This window comes from Euprymna scolopes, chromosome 10 (assembly GCF_053919585.1).
Source record: "Euprymna scolopes isolate OS-2025 chromosome 10, ASM5391958v1, whole genome shotgun sequence".
In the NCBI taxonomy this organism is placed as follows: domain Eukaryota; kingdom Metazoa; phylum Mollusca; class Cephalopoda; order Sepiida; family Sepiolidae; genus Euprymna; species Euprymna scolopes.
Window position 1 is genome coordinate 27,962,212 of NC_136491.1, and position 17,791 is coordinate 27,980,002.

Below are 17,791 nucleotides of genomic sequence, written 5' to 3' on the forward strand. Positions count from 1 at the left end.
CTAGTAAACTCTTAAAAAAAAAAAAAAAAAAAAAAAAAAAAAAAATTGGGTCTGTATGTGGCAATCATTTGCACCAACTAAGTTTCAGTGGTTCTAAAGTGACTGGTTCTACAGTCTTCACGAAAATCTGTATTGGTTCTAGTCTTCACGAAAATCTGTATTGGTTCTACAGTCTTCACGAAAATCTGTATTGGTTCTACAGTCTTCACTAAAATCTGTATTGGTTCTACAGTCTTCACTAAAATCTGTATTGGTTCTACAGTCTTCACTAAAATCTGTATTGGTTCTACAGTCTTCACTAAAATCTGTATTGGTTCTACAGTCTTCACTAAAATCTGTATTGGTTCTACAGTCTTCACTAAAATCTGTATTGGTTCTACAGTCTTCACTAAAATCTGTATTGGTTCTACAGTCTTCACTAAAATCTGTATTGGTTCTACAGTCTTCACTAAAATCTGTATTGGTTCTACAGTCTTCACTAAAATCTGTATTGGTTCTACAGTCTTCACTAAAATCTGTATTGGTTCTACAGTCTTCACTAAAATCTGTATTGGTTCTACAGTCTTCACTAAAATCTGTATTGGTTCTACAGTCTTCACTAAAATCTGTATTGGTTCTACAGTCTTCACTAAAATCTGTATTGGTTCTACAGTCTTCACTAAAATCTGTATTTTTAAAAATACATTTTAAAAGAAATGTAAAGCACACATTTAAATGTTTTATGATCCCGATCAATAATCCAAGTCTGGAGCAATACTTTAATACAAAACACTCGGTAAATAGGATGTAGTATGAAATAGTGCTTAATTCCTTAGATTGCACAGGTGAATTGAAAAATAATTTAGTCATAGATTTAACTACATGTATGCTTGTACTTTTCTTCCTGGATAAGTCTAAACTATCGCAGGTTTCTAAACTGAGTTTTAAAATTCATTTATAACTGTAGGAGTGCGCCCCTTATGCCGGACCAAGTTGATATGCTTGAATATAATCACACTTTGCAAGTTCTTTTTTCGACATTTAGTTTTCGTCGAAGTTGATCTCTTGTGATGTGAGCAACAGTCATTCGCTATAAAACTAACGTTATGTGCTGTCTTTTTTTAATCGACAAAAATTCGATTTGGGCTTTTTATATTCTCATAATTCTGTTGGGCATGGCGTCCGTCCAGTCTCGAGAGACAATGGATACTTCTTGTAAGAATGGCTGCATATGTAATTGAAGCAAGAGTTGTGCAATCTGCAACTACTTCTGAATTGCCACTGCCTGATTTCAGTGGCAAGAAGTCAGACGATTTGAAAACATGCGGAGTGCACATACAGCGCCTGGTATCTAAAATAGTCACTCGTTTAGGACTGATTAGGCTGAACGTGGCTTAGTTTTGTTTTTATTCCAAGACTTTTCCAATCATGTAACCTTAGTTATGACTAGGGCTGTGACAACATATTCATTGTTTTGACTCTTGAGTATATACCCGTTAATATCTTCAGTTTTTAGACTGATGTGGTTCTCGGTTTGTCTTACTGTGTCGGATATATACTGTAGTCAAAAGAATGAAAATAGTCTGTCAGTCTTAGTTATGACTAGTGTTGGAACGGTTAATTGAAATCGAGAATCTGAGAATTTTTGCCTAATTTCAGATTATAAAAACAATACTTAAATTTTTACTTAAAACGTAATCTTTTATTGCTGATATTGATTGATTTTAAGCTACTAGTAAGACATTTAGATAATAACCGATTTGGGCACAAATAGCACCGGAAAATGACTGAAAAAAATCGCAATAGCACTACTGAATATGAAGACAAATTAAAACAATTTTTTTTTTTTAATCAATTTTGGGGAGAATAAAAGGAACATTAAATGATCACTTGTTTAGTATTGACTAGGCTCAACGTTGCTTAGTTTTAAGCTTAGTTTTAAAAATCTTTATCAAATTAAAGTAATTACATCTACATTTAAAAGTAGATGACTCTTCAATCGTACCCCCTCATAAAAATGCAATTTTACTCGTATCTTACAATCAGAATCGTTAATTGCATCTGAACCTAATTTACTACAGAATCTGGATGTTTATCGGAATCGGAGGTGTAAATATTGGAATTTCCCTTCACTTGTTATGCAGGGTCCTGGGTATGATCTTAAAACGTAAAGTGGTTAATCTCCATTTGGAATTGTGAGGAAGATGGAGTTGCTCTTAGGTCCACTTTTACTCGAAGTAATGCAAGATGTTAGGGCATCTGTAGCTACTATCTGAAGATATTACCTTGACTATAATATGCACCAAACATTTCTTTTTTGCCTTTGTAAAAACTCAATCCTGTTAAGTCGGAAACATTATTTTTCTTTCTACAAAACTATCAAACCAAACACCATGAATAAATATGAAGTGAATTTGAAGTAATAACTTAATAATTCATAATGTAACGAAGAAAAGGAAACTATCCCTAAATGATATATCGACGAAACTTAGATTTGAAATATTTATCAAATGTTCTGCATTTGTGTTGACTTCAACTCCATTTAAATTTATACAAAGCTTACGAGAAAAAATTCTTGTATTAGCAGTAATGTCTTTTTTATATCGGCATTTTCTTAATGCCATCCAGGTGCTTGATAACGTTTACAATACTGTATGCATAATAGGAACTGTTTACTGGTAAAGGTTCACGATGTTTAACTTATCCTAAACACTGGCAACGCGTTACATCATGGTACTTTTAACACATGTGAAATTTAAATACAAAGTCTCTATACTAAATCTAACGATTTCAAACGATAGGAAAATGAGTTTTTGAGACAACATACACTAAACCTTCGTTTGTACTTCAATGATGTTTTTTTTTTTTTTTTTTTTTTTGCAGGCAATGGAGATGCCATGTATGTTGCATATCTTGCTAGAAGTGATTTACGAATGCATCGTAGACTCTGGAGTTCCACGGGAAACTTTGGCAAAAAGTAAAACTGGACTTTATTTAGCAATCAACTTTTGTGAGGATCAAGAACTTGGCAGAGGTTTTGGAAACTCTAGCTATGGTGAGTAACTTACAGGAATTATTGAATTTCTTTAGACTAGTTGTAAAATATAATTGTAATTCGTGAAAATTTCGATTTATAGAGCAAATTCTCTATTCAATATATAGTAATAATCTAAAGTTATATAAAAACAAACTTGGGTGCCATCTGCTAGAATCGAAACCACAACGTTTAGTGCTCCATCTTTTGTTTATCGCTACCTCTGATCTCAAACGAGTGGTTCAGTGGCGGAAGACGTGGCTGGTTACCTTTTTTAATGCATCTAAAACCAAACTCCTATCTTTACATCAACGCTCTGATCCCCATCTGGCATCAATTGAAATGGATGGCTCTCGTCTAGAAGCTCCATGTTTTGACAAGCTTCTGAGCTTGATCTTTACTCCTGATCTGAAATGGAACACGTACATCAAGTCTATTGCCAAGGTCGCTGGAAAGATGGTGGGATCCTTCTACCGCTCCAGAAGATCTCACTAATGATGCAATTCTCTATCTATATAAAAGCCAAGTACGTTCAAGGATGGAATACTGCTGCCATATCTGGGCAGGAGCTGCTAAAAACAGCCTTTCCTACCTTGACAGAGTACAAAATAGACTTTGTGGCTTAGTGGGGGATGCCCTTTTCTCTTCCCTGCAACTTCTCTCCCACAGAAGAGACGTTGCAAGCCTATCTTTGTTTTATCGTTATTTCCATGGCAGGTGCTCGTCTGAACTCCAGTCTTTTACAAAAAACACCCGTCTAGCTAAATCCACTGTCAAACTTTCCCCACTCTTTATCTATGCCTAAATCAAAACGTAGATTTCATGAACAAAGCTTCTTTCTTAGAACTGCACGCCTGTGGAACTGTTCCGTCTGCCTGCTTCCCTCCTGACTACAACTTGGATGTCTTCAAGTCCAACGTAAACAAATTCCTGATGAACCGCCCCCTTAAGTAGACACTTTAAATATCCACGCTAACGTACTGTACTTACAATAACCTTTATCCCTGAGTGGCTTCTGGGCCTTGATAAGTGATGACCACCTTATAAAAAAAAAAAAATTTTTTTATCATGCATGGGTTCTTGCAATGTTCGACAAAGATTCCAGAGTTTGACAAGACTAACCTGAATGTCTGAGGTTATAGCAACCGAAACCTTGGAAAAAATGCTTATGAGAATAAATCTGAATCAATCTTAAACGTTATTTTAGTTTTGAGATTAGGATTAATTTGTATCGTAGACAGGCTCTACAACTGATAAAAAAAATCAGTTCTAAGTCTTAATTTTATACAGTACATATTAGTAACAAAATACAGTACAGAATATAATACACATAATCAAACACCGTAAGACTGGGCCAATACAGTAACCAGGAGGTCGGAAAACATCGTATTCCATCCCCCCCCCAAAAAAAAAGTATCCCAGGGTTCTATTGTATGCTCGTTTTCGGTATGAAAATGGATTTATGAAACTGGTATCTTTTGTACATACTGAGTTGTTAGTAAACAGACAATAATACTACTATAATACATGAAGCCATGCAAACAAGTCACTTTATTTACTTTTAGTATTTCCATTAAAGTCACATACAGATATTTGTACATCGCATAGCATGTTTTCAGATACAAGAGGAAATACTGGGGGTTGGCGGTCTTGGTCGTAAAGGGTAGAATTAGCTGCAAACTTCTTGGCAAATAGTTTGGCTTTGTCTGATGCTGACGAGATTACCTCAGGTCCATTGATGATAGTTGGGATAGAGCACATACTTCTGTTCAGGGTTCTGTTTGCTATTTGCCAAAACTGATGGGAACCAAATCGTTGCTCAGCTACTTTGGACTTGACAGACTGAGCATACAACTCTTGCATTCTTTAACTTAAATTTTGCTTAGGCCCTGCCATACGGCGATTTCACCTTATTCCAACCCCCGGAACAAATTAACGCCGTATCGCTTTTATTCCAGCATAATTTCTATTCTAAATATTGAAAATAAATTAACATTCAATGAATGAATACCCTTATTTACATATTACATTAAAGAAAATCTATTTAAATTAGTTTTGTCATATAAACAAGTCATAGTATCGTGTAATTCTATTTAGAAATATTAAATGTTGATTAATTATCTTTTAATTTATATTCTATTTTCAATAAATAGATGACAGTTGCGTTGTAAACCGGAAGTTTATTGAAGCTATGGGAGTTATTTCCCGTCTAAGCTACTTCGGATTTGATTTTCATAAACCAAAATGGACGTGTTTTATGCTTCCCTAAACCCAAAATCTGGTCACTTTTCGAAATTAACCAAGATATTCAGTGTATTTTAAACAGTATGTGACTAAACCCTCTGTCCGGCAATGTTTCGATGGGAAAACACATGGTACATACAGCTAGTAGGGAATAAGAACAATCTACCGCCAGTGGATTAAACAAATTTGGTTTGATCAAGTTTCCAGGATTTGAGATGCACTTGATGTCAAGTTACAGCGGTCGAAACGTGAGGATAACATCCAAAATAAGAACAATCCAGTATATCAAAGTAATAGACATTATCTTCTCTGTAAAAGTCTATCACATAAAATGCTGAATAATCTAGAAATTAAATGTTCTGTTGTATTGCAGTAAACACGAAATCCGAGTTCATCTACCGAATATTTTCAATTCTTGGCCTGAGCGGGCCATCGTCTTGTGTTGATACGGCTTGCTGCTCCAGTATCAGTGCCATCCAAATGGCAAACATGGATCTGCATCTCGGACGCTGCGATTACGCAATTGTTGCAGGTAAGTTAAGTTTTTGAACATTCTGAAGTGTTTTAAGACTCTTCAATTCTGTTATACACACGTGTGTATGTATAATATACACTTAGTGCTTACCAAAAGGATTTGAAAAGGAATCGGGGTCATTCTCTTTCCTGTGGCATTCTGGGTAAATTTTATTTTCTGACTGCAAGGTTCACTTGGAGTTCTAACAAAACATGAAAATGTTGAAACGTCGATTTATTTGCATAGATCCTTACAATGTTTAGCTTTTTATATAAAAGCTCTACATACGTATTGAGCACTTGTAAGAAATGTTGAATTTTAGTTAGTTCATGCTAACAATATACCTGAATATTAATTTATTATTTCGGACTATTCTCATCTTTATTAGTTTTTCATCTTTATTGGTTGGTTTATTCACAACGTTTCGGCCAACTATTCCTTTGGACTTTGTGAATAAACAAACCAATAAAAGATGAAAAACAACTAAGATGAGAATAGTCCGAAATAAATTAATATATATAATGATCATCTCAAAAATGAATTCCAATTAAGGAATAATAAATGGTAAAATATTTCTTTGCAATCTTAAGTATTTTTTATTCGTTCTTTAAACTGTTCTCATGACTGTTTCCTACGCCTTATTACTTTCATGCAAGCTTTTCAAATTAGAAGCGGTTTTATTTGTAACTATTAGAATACTGCTTTATGACTCTTTATATCCACTTTTTATTTTTTTATTTTTTTTATTTACACATCGGTTTGTTTCCTAGATGTATTGGCTTCATAACTGAGGTGCTCCTATTCCCTGTATGGTAAGCCTAAAAAATACCAGGTTAACGGGTACGACACTTTGCCAAAAGTCACTGTTCAGAGCCGGTACGTTCAGCTACATGAGGTATATATGCTCTCCATACCCAAATAGGGCCATTGATAAATGTAAAATGTTGCTTTTAACATTTTTGTATCATTTTAATTTTACAATCTCGTCTTTTACTAAGTAGTTTGATCTACTTTATAAAGGCCAATGTGTATTTGTTTGGATATAAATACGTATTTTGCTCCATCATGCAAATGTTAGGAAAACATGCCTTTTTATATATAGATGTATATATCGCAAACGGACACCTAGGAATTAACTTTATTTTAGGCAGGTAAGTGGAGCGGTTATCCGACTTCGTAAGTGGGGGGGGTTGTTTGCATCTTGAGACACTAAAATATTGAACACTGATTATATTTCAAAATATATGTATATCGAATACCAACACTGGCGAGGCATTGTTTTTATGTTTTGACACATAATTTATTGCTGACTGTATAGATGTAAGACACCTGGATGTTTAAATATGGATGAGAATATTCACCTGGATAAATGATGGAACGTACATGCAAAGATGTCAATTAGCACCTGCCTATAGTGTTGCATAGCTATTAGTGTTAGGATGATTAATCTGAATCGGAACTTTTGAGGTATCTGTATCAGAATCGTGCCTATTTTCCGATGCCAAAAACGATTCTTTTAATTGTATTTTGTTTAAAACATCGTCCACTGCTGTTAGTATTAAAATAAATATTACTTTGAAACTACCAGTAAAGTTAAAATCTAACAATTACTCCAAGTGTATTTGTAAGTCTGAGAAAATATCTGCACATTTAATTTTTTTTTTTTTACGGCAATCGAGGTGGAGAAAATGACTATAAATATTTAGTGATTTGCAAAGAATCGTTCCATCACTAATAGCTAGTCGTAGAAATGATGCTTTGCATTTATTTTATGTAGTTTTACGAAACTTGGAGTTGTAACCCTTTACCAGCTTTGAAAGAGGAATACTGATCGATTTTATTCAATCATGAGAACAACAAAGGCCGAAATAGACGTTAAAAATAAGACAAGAGAATAGATTTTCGATAATGGGATGGAGCGCTACTTTCCATTAATTTCAACCCCATTTCCTATTCGAGTTGCAAGGATCACGGTAAACATAGCAGCACAAACCAATAGAAATTTGTTATATTTGATAGTTATCAGGTTAGGGAAACTATTCCAATAACTATTTAAATAAAAAATCTATATCTAAATCTAAAGTCCATTTAGTGACCTAAATGGATTAAAATGACCGATAGTCACAGTAGCATTAATGTCTATCTTTAGACAAATATAATTTCCAATTAAATTTCGAACTAAATCCTTTATTTAATTTAGATAGGTTTTTATTTCATCTATTGTGAAAGTGCTAAGTTTTTATCTAAATGGGAGGACACTTTTCAACCTATATACTTAACGAATGTTTGATCTAGACTTGGAATTTGGTATATAGGGTATTCAGACAAGTGGAAAGCTTTTTTATCCGAAAAAGCTGTTAAGGGAGTCAAAATTGGTACTGGGGAGGGGTCATCGAATTTTTGTTCGTTTACCAACTGTTTCATTATTGTGCATTTGCGAATATTTCACAACGTGTTGAATAAGTAGGTTTGAAAACACTTTAAAGATCGTATCAAGCTGGCCTAATGGTTATCGTGCTGGACTTGCTGTCTTTAGGTTTTGGTTTCAATCTCAGTATTTTTGTTACAAAAAGTGAACTCTTAAAACCATACTCGCATGCACATTTCAGTTTTTTTTTTCCTTAAGGAATTTAATGTTACGTTTAATGCCGATTAACGCCGGGTACATCTATTAAATTATAAGCGTCTGCATTAAGGAACTTTCAGATTCTCTTGGAACTGATGCCTTAGCCTGTTATGCCAAATGTCTGGATAATTCTATGTATTTCGGGAGTTTTTAACCCGCTTTTTGTGTAATTTGCTATAATTCCAAACAAGTTTCATACTTCAAAAACTCTTCAGAAAGGTCAAATTTCATTGAACAGCAAAACGTGAATATAGCACTGTGCTTTGTAAATTATGACGTAACTGAACTGAGGTCAGGAGGTCGGGAAGTTTAGAGTTGGAGTTTAGTCACGCAAGTGAACAGACGTACTTGAAGCCAGGAAGCGAGGCTGTGAAGAATAAGCATGTAGACAAAATGCAGACTCTGAAGACCATTTGAGACAACTGAAATACATTTATATTATAAAACTAAAGTGTTCTGTGGTTTCACAAAAGGAAGAACAGGTCTCAATTGCTTATGGTTGATCATTTCATGTTTCATCATGCTACTGTGATTAAGATATGTCCCTTTCTTGCTCAGACGATTTGAATCGCACTTTAATTAGTTTGAACAAATCTGATAGTCCCCCTAAACTTGTATTGTTACGGAGTCGATAGTTTTACAGGCGATTTTTGTTTGCCTCAAAACTAACAATCTAAGCAATTGTAGAGATGAGTTTCCTATGTTGGCTGATATGGTTGTGGTCCTGTGCAGTTTTAGGTCCTCTTCCCTGGCTCTGCCTTCTCCTTTTGAGATTAGTTTCAGGTTAATCGTCTGAGGCACCTTTAATGGAGAATACCGACAGGGCTGTCCAGACCTTTTATTCAGGTTGGAGTGCTCTTTCTCTTCAAATACCATTTTCTGGTTCTTGTCTTGAATCCCGCGATGGGAAGAAACTATTAATGGTAGACATTTAAAGTTTTAGATTGACAATGTTTTCTGGCTAGATTAATCATGGGTACTGGTTCTGCCCTGAAGACGATCCTCCCCAGCATTAATTCTCCTTGGGTAGAGGTGCAAGAGGTACTCCTCCCATCTGTCATTAAGAGGTTTGTAGAGAATAGTCAGTTTTGGAGCGATCAAGTGACTTTATAAGAAGCAGAAAAAAGTGATTTCTTGTATGAACTCCAAGATTTGAGGAAAAAGACTGAATAAAACTACATTCACAAAGGAATATGTAATGGTCATTAAACGCTTCATGGGATTTGAGCTGGAGCAAATTAAAAAATCTCAAGTAAAAATTGTATTTTTTTTTATTTTATTTTATTTATTTTATTTTTTTTTTCAGGCGCAAATTTACTCGAAAACCTGAATCATTCGATGCAATTTTTAAAACTCGGAATGCTCTCTCCAAATGGCCGATCTATGCCGTTCGATACCAAAGCAAATGGTTATGTCAGATCCGAAGGCGTTGTTGCAATGCTTCTCTCTTCAAGGTTGGTCTTTATATTTACCTTCAATATTAACTATACCTACTCTAGATCACTTTTATTTGATTGGTATAAAATCTTTTAATTTTATGAATTTTTCCGAACTGTCAAATTTCTGAATTTAAGATGAGGGTTGGTTATTCATCTGACTATTCTGATCTTGAATAGTACTGTCACGTTACAGTCAATGTAACCTCCGACCTTAAGGTGTATCTTGTTCAACTCTAATTTGGATGGAATTTCAAACAGAACCCTTCATTTTGTGGAGGTAACATGATCTTTCTCTGTCAGCCATAACTAGATAGAGGTCTTAATTCACACTTGTATTTTTCGGTCGTTCACACTGAGAATTAAATCTTCAACCTTCAGGATAATATACCTTTTAGAATTGAAGGGCTTCATGAGAAATTCTGCCCAAATTCCTGAGTTTTCCAAACATTTTGGAGTTCAAGATCGACCTGAAGGTTAGTGACCAAATTGTTTTAACTTTAAACATTTCTAATGTACTTTGTCAAAACTTGTAAATCTTGACTTTTGTAGTTTGTCTTAAAGAATATTTTCTCTTCACCTTAAAAATGTACAGAATACATTTTGTCTCAAGAGTGCTCCTTTTTGGAAGCTACATTAAAAACAATCTTCCTATGAAGGAATAGTTTGTAACCTTTACTTTGACAAATTTATAAAAATATTTTAATGGGCTTTTAATATAGCTCCGTAAACGGGGACTCTGGATTGGGATAAAAGAATTTAAGTTCTTTTGTCTTGGAGTTCCTTGCTATTGACAAACAAGGAAGCTTTGGCAAAATAATGCAGAATTCTGCCATTTATAGCGAGACAAATTAAAATGTCTTAACATGCACTCTTAAAATATAAGCAAACGCAAGTTTTAATTGAAGATTTTTACAAATTTCATTTTATACAGGGCGAGTCACGGGAAACGGTGCTTTTTAATTTTTTTTTTTTTTTTTTTAAGGAAAGCAAAACTCTGCAAATATTTCTAAACGGCATCTTAAGCAGGTTTAAAGACTACCTTCCTTATCCCTTACTCAATGAAAGCAAGGAGCGTTCTAAAAGCATCCGTTTCTCATGACTCGCTCTGTACGTTAGATATTTTGTTTATACATTTTTGCTCGTAGAAAAAAAAAAATCAGTTAATTTTTCTTTAGAACTGTTCTCATAATTAAAAATGTTTAATATTATCCATCTGCTTCAAATGTGAATGGCAAAGTTACAAATGTGAGCGTACTTAAACTTTTTATAAGTACATTTTTAATTTTTTTTTAACAAAACAAATCATGAAAGTTACAAAAGTTCATGTTATGATTCAATCGAAGTTTAAAAAAATCTGTTTTGGGACCCGAACCTTGGATTAACCACTAAGGAGGCTGTCCTATCAGCAGGTGCAAAGTACTGGGGCTGCTGTATTGCCATTTGGTGAATGGAATCTGGACCATGCAGTAGCTTCTGGTGGGGCCTCTCGATGCCATACTAGTGGGTAATTGTTACGGCTTTACCTTATGTGGTACAAAAAAAATTCTTCGTTTCTTTTTCTCTCTTAGTTTCCCCTCTCTGTCCTGCTCTAAGTAAATCTGTCGACCTAGTCCACAAATTCCAAAATTTCATCATGACAAGTTTCAAGAAAAAATACACTATTAAACCCGGTTCTCCAACTTCCAACGTAGACCCCTACTACCATGTCTCCTTCTCCAACATCAGGGGTCTACGTTCTAACCTTCCAGAGGTTGAAACCCAATTACAGGAGACTAAACCAGACCTTTTATTTTTAAGTGAAACTGGCATTGGACAGGCTATTTCTCTAGATGAGTTTGCAATTACAGGATACTCTAACTTAACTTCTAAATCTGACCCCCAAGATCGCCATGGGCATGGAATATGTGCCTATATTAAAGATAGCTTTCCATGTGGGAGGGACATCTCCAGGGAAGATCCTAACTTACCCTATATGTGCTTCCGGGTTGCTTTAGCTCACACTACTGCATTTATATTTACTCTCTATCGCCCCCACAACAGCGGAGTTACTATCTTTCAAAGCATATCTGAGAAAATTGACCAAGTCCTTTCTACTTATCCTTCAGCTAACATTCACGTATGTGGAGACTTCAATGTTCACAACGTCGAATGGTTGACCCACTCAAACAAGACCGATGATGAGGGGAGGTTCTGTCATGATTTCTCCATTGCCTATGACCTCACTCAGATTGTTCAGGAACCTACCCGTGTGCCCGATAATGACGGCCAGTATGCGAGCCTACTAGACCTTTTTCTCACAACTTGCCCTGAACTATGTTCAGTTTCTGTTCTGTCGCCTCTTGGATCTTCCGACCACTCTGTTGTATCAATTAAGATAAAAATGAAATGTAATAAGTCCCCAGACGTACCTCTTCATCGTACAGTATATCGATACACTAAGGCTGACTGGGATAGCTTCCGTACATTTATATCTGATCTACCTCTGCATTCCATGTTTAAAAAGGATGTGTCCTCTATAGTATTAGACCTAACTGAATGGTTAATTGTAGGTATTGACCATTTCATACCCTCTAAAAAGTTTCAGCAAAAACCTAACAGCCAGCCATGGTTCTCTCCAGAATGTGCTGCTGCCATTGCGCACAGAAATCACTTTTTCCACTGCTTCAAACGTAATAGATGTATGGAAACTAAAGCCGTTTTCAGGACTGCCAGCAACCATTGTAAGAAAGTAATAAGGAACGCAAGAGTTGTATGCTCAATCTGTTAAGTCCAAAGTAGCTGAGCAGCGGCTTCGTTCCCACCAGTTTTGGCAAATAGCAAACAGAATCCTGAACAGAAGCGTGTGCTCCATCCCAACTATTATCAATGGACCTGAGGTAATCTCGTCAGCATCAGACAAAGCCAAACACTTTGTCAAGAACTTTGCAGCTAATTCTACCCTTTGCGACCAAGACCGCCAACCCCCAATATTTCCTCCTGTATCAGAAAACACGCTATGTGATATACGTATATCTGTACGTGATGTTGCCAAGCTAATCAAAAACCTTGATTCGAGTAAAGCAACTGGCCCTGATGGTATTCCAATTATAGTACTCAAAAAACTTCAACCTGAACTAGCGCCCATACTTACAAAACTGTTTAAACATTGTCTTAAGGAGAATAGTTTCCCCATCTCCCTGGAAAATCTCATCAGTATGCCCTGTATTTAAGAATTCAGGTGATCGCTCATCCCCCTCTCAGTACAGGCCAATAAGTCTCCTGTGCGTCATGAGTAAGTTGCTAGAATCTGTTAAATACAGAAGTAATCAAACATCTCAACAAAAATACCTTCTTAGTGACACTCAATATGGTTTTTGGTTTCCGTTCTGCTAGATCAACAGCAGATGTCCTTACAGTTATATCGCATAGGATTAGCAAATCTCTCGACGGTGGCAATCTTTCTAGGGCAATTGCTCTTGACATATCTAAAGCCTTTGATAGGGTATGGCATAAAGGTTTACTTAAGATCGCTAGCTATGGTATAGCTGGAAAAGTCTTCTCAATTATTAAATCATTTCTTTCTGATAGGTTCATAAGAGTAGTAGTTGAGGGGCAAAAATCAGCTCACAGTATTAATGCCGGTGTCCCTCAGGGATCCATCCTGGGCCCAACTCTTTTCCTGATCTACATTAATGATCTTCCAAATCATATCCTTACATCATTTGTAGACATTTATGCTGACGACACTACCATTTATGGTACCACATCTAAGACAGTAAACGAGCAAGTTCTCTCCAATTCTCTCTCCTCTGATCTTGAGCACGTAGTACAATGGGGAAAGGAGTGGCTGGTTACTTTTAATGCATCTAAAACCAAGCTTCTCTCTTTACATCAACATTCTAATCCACATTTGTCATCAATTGAAATGAATGGCTCTCGTCTTCAGGAGGCCTCAAGTTTTGACAAGCTTCTGGGCTTGACCATTACTCCTGATCTTAAATGGAACACGTATATCAAATCTGTTGCCAAGGCCGCTGGAAAAATGGTGGGATCTTTCTATCGATCCAGTAGATATCTCACTGCTGATGCTATTCTCTATCTATATAAGAGCCAGGTACGTCCAAGGATGGAATACTGTTGCCACATCTGGGCAGGAGCTGCTAGAAAGGACTTGGCCTGCCTTGATAAGAGTTCAAAATAGACTTCATAGTCTCGTAGATGTCCTTTTCTCCTCCTTGCAACCTCTCTCACAGAAGAGATGTTGCGAGTTTGTCTCTGATGTATCGTTATTTTCATGGAAAGTGTTCAACTGAGCTTCAATCTATGGTCCCCCCTCGCCAAACTTTCACAAGAAACACTCGTCTAGCTGTAAACACTATCAATAATTTCCCCCACTCTTTATCTGTGCCTAAACCTAAACGTAGATTCCATGAACAAAGCTTCTTTCTTAGAACTGCACGCCTGTGGAATTGTCTTCCGTTTTCCTGCTTTCCGGCTGACTACAATATGGTTGTGTTCAAGTCTAAAGTAAATAAGTTCTTGATGAGCCGTTCCATATAAGTTATTAAATTTACCAAATTTTCATTACTAATGATTACTATATTGACCAATTTCTACTGTACACTCTTTAACCCTTATCCTTGAGTGGCCTCTGGGCCTTGATAATGTGATGCCTTTGAAAAAAAAAAAAGTTTCTTTAATCGCTGTTTATTTTGAAGTGTTTGAAATCCATTTGACTAAAGCATTACTAGGAGTCTGACAATCAAATTTTGGGAAAATACAGGAAGATTTATAACAACCTCATAGCCCAACCATGTTTCTTTTTTTCACATGTGAATATGAAAACTAGAAGTACAATTTATACATTTACAGTTAAAATAACACGCAAATGTCACATACAAACTATGAATAAAACTTTCCTAACAAGAACGTCTTTCTACTTATCAAGATTAAAAATATCTGAACAAGATATTTTCCCATTATAGCAAGATCATTTGCAGCATTACTTTTGGGTGAAACCAAGGGGAACAACCTAATGTGTGAAGTTCGCAGTAACATAATTGTCTATAGATATTTAAAATGGTCTTATTTCTTAAATTGAAGTGACTTTTGGTAATACTTAATTACCATTTCAAATTTCTGTAAATTTGAGAAAAGCACTCTTGAAATATATCGATATTGAATCTATACTTTTTTCGTGTATTGATAAATTACTCCTTTTCTCTAAAAAAAAAAAAAAAAAAAAAAAAAAAAATACCAATTTTTATATTGGTCGTGGAATAACACAATCTGCAGAACTAGCTAATTTGCATATTTTAAACATTTTAGTTAATGCCCTATTTTTCGATTTTCTGATAGGATGATCATTAACTATTACATGGGATTATATTCATGCAGATTCTACATAATTTATATTTGCACTTTTTTTTTTTTTTTTTTTTTTTTTTTTGCGTCAAAAGGTTATAGTAAACACAAATCTATGTATGCATAGGTTTAAAAAAAATTGACCAAACTCCTGTTTGATTTTTTTTTCTAAAGACATGAAACAATATAGGGCATTCGAACCCATGTGAAACTTTATATTTAAGTTTTAGCCTGGAAAAATCTGCAAAAAGTGAAAATTTAAAAAAAAAATGGAATTTGCCAGGTGATGGTCGAATGACGGCATTACGAATATGCATGCGTAACGTAACAGCTATCGGCTTGTTTTAATTTTTAGCCTTGCAACAAACATGTCTCATAGGTCGGGCATTGATGTCAAAGGAAACCATAAGCTAAATGTTTTGGTTCCGATTCTCGGTGGTGACGCACAAGTTTTTTTTTTTTTTCTTTTCTTAAATCATGACTATATATCGAGTCCAATATAATAAATCTGCATTAATCAAAATTAAGCGTATTTTACGACCGGGCAATGCCGGGAGGCCTGCTAGTTGGTATATAGATTTAGAAACTGGTTCCGTTTTTAGTTATCGAGTTCAAATGCCGCGAACACAGCTGTCTGTTTTGACAGTGTCGCACTAAATAGGTTGGCGAGTACTTCATACTCATTTGTCACATGCTAATTTATGTATAAAAGATTGTAACGGGCCAAGAGTCCAATGAACTGCTTATTAATTGGATTACTGAAAATATGTAACTTTGCTTAAATAACAATGAAAGATTTGATAATTAATAACTAATTTTAACTGGAAATGATTCCTCTGTTAATATTATAAATTTATAAAACAAAACCATGTTTTAAGGTTTATACTGAATTGATCTCGTTCTTTGACTGTCACCTTTTTTAAACATTACATTCAGCTACGTATATATATATATATATATATATATATATATAATATATATATATAATATATATATATACATACATACGCGCACACATACTCTGGTCGAGCCCCTTGCCCAAACCCATGTGACTCTTGCTCAACTGCCTTGTATCTTCAGGATCACAGTTGACATCATGTGTAATTCCCTGGATGTACGTTGATCTAGGTCGTCCTATGCTCGTGCGCCCATACTGTGGAGTCCACAGCAATACAGTTCTCACCTGTTCTTGCTTGCTCCTCTGGCAAATCGTAGACGTCGCTCTCTGATGTTAGTAGATATGGTAGGTTGCCATCAAGTTGCTGCTTCGTGGGATGATCTCACCAAGATATATTTAACACAGTAGCATACAGGTATACGTGCTGTCTCGTTTTCTTTCCAATCTTTTGGTGAGTGTCCAGGTTGTAGTACCGTAAACAAGGACACTCTACCACTGCTCCGAAGAACTGCCTTTTCAGTTTGTCAGTTAACCTTAAAGTCCATACTGACTGCAACTTATCCACTGCAGCCCATGTTTTTGAGATGCGAACTTTCTACATGTTACATGCGTGCATGTTCAGCTACACAATTTGTAAATCGGTTTTCTGAGCATTAAAGAATTTAGGACTTAAAATAAATGTAGGAGAAACTGCAATTAACTCCTTTTCTAGGTTCGCCCGGTCCGAGTTTTGATAGCTTTGCCAGTAGTGTTCGTTTGTTATATAATGTCTAACAAAACACTTTCAACATGTTCAACTTAATGCCTGAATTCGAGGTTTTTTTTTTTTTTTTTTTTTTTTTTTTTTTTTTTTTTTAACTTCGAATATCTTTAACTTTTAGAATTGAGCAATACGAATAGATATAAATTTTTGGTTTTGTGGCAAAAAATTAAACTTTGGCAAATTTTTCTAATGCTACTAAACAAATGACTTTTCTTGCAGAATACTTTTGAACCGTATTTATGCCAAGATAGATAACGTACTATGCGTTTGTGATGGATATAAAGAACGAGGTGAGTCAGAACAATTTACTCTTTACCTGCTATGGGTCACATGATCAAAAGAAACGAGAATTGCGAATAAGTTCTAAATCTGCCAATTTAGAATCATGGTATTTGCTAATGGGCCAGGAAACTAGGGATCAATCCTGTGTAGTCATAACTAGGGCTATGACAACAGCATATTCTTTTCCTTGTTTTGATTCTCAGGTATATCATTATCTTAAGGTTTTATGTATAGTGATGTGATCCTTTGTTGACTGTCAGATATACACTCGAGAGTAAAAACAATGAAAAGAATATGCTGTCATAGCCCTAGTCATAACCAAAGACTTTAAAAAGGGTACTTGAGTCTTCGTTACAAAATGATCAAGGTAAGTGGAGTTTTTCTGGGAAAGGATGGCGCAATCCCTACACTTCCGTATAGTAGCTAATAAAAAGGGAGCCTCAGGTTGTCCCTGGACTAAAGTCAATTGTGCTCTTTAATTTAATTAGCTTCCAGAATTTCTTTTACTTAGTAGTATAAAGAACTTTTATCTCTAACAATACTAATGTTAAATAAGGGCTGTCCCCTTTTCATGTAAGTATAAAAATAGATTTAGTTAAATGTAAAAATTAAATAGAATAGAGGAAATTCGAACTCGTAAATTAGGTTTAGAAATAGATTACGAGAGAG

General features: G+C 35.2%; 1 protein-coding gene across 1 annotated transcript in view; it reads left to right on the top strand.

The window, feature by feature from the left end:
- LOC145285892 (uncharacterized) overlaps positions 1-17,791 on the top strand; it is a 150,053-nt gene that overhangs the window by 18,523 nt on the left and 113,739 nt on the right. Inside the window, exons 5-8 of the mRNA XM_080134357.1 lie at positions 2,863-3,034; positions 5,631-5,789; positions 9,704-9,851; positions 17,060-17,130. Coding sequence (XP_079990483.1) covers positions 2,863-3,034; positions 5,631-5,789; positions 9,704-9,851; positions 17,060-17,130 — 550 coding nt within the window. The remainder of the gene's footprint in view (positions 1-2,862; positions 3,035-5,630; positions 5,790-9,703; positions 9,852-17,059; positions 17,131-17,791) is intronic.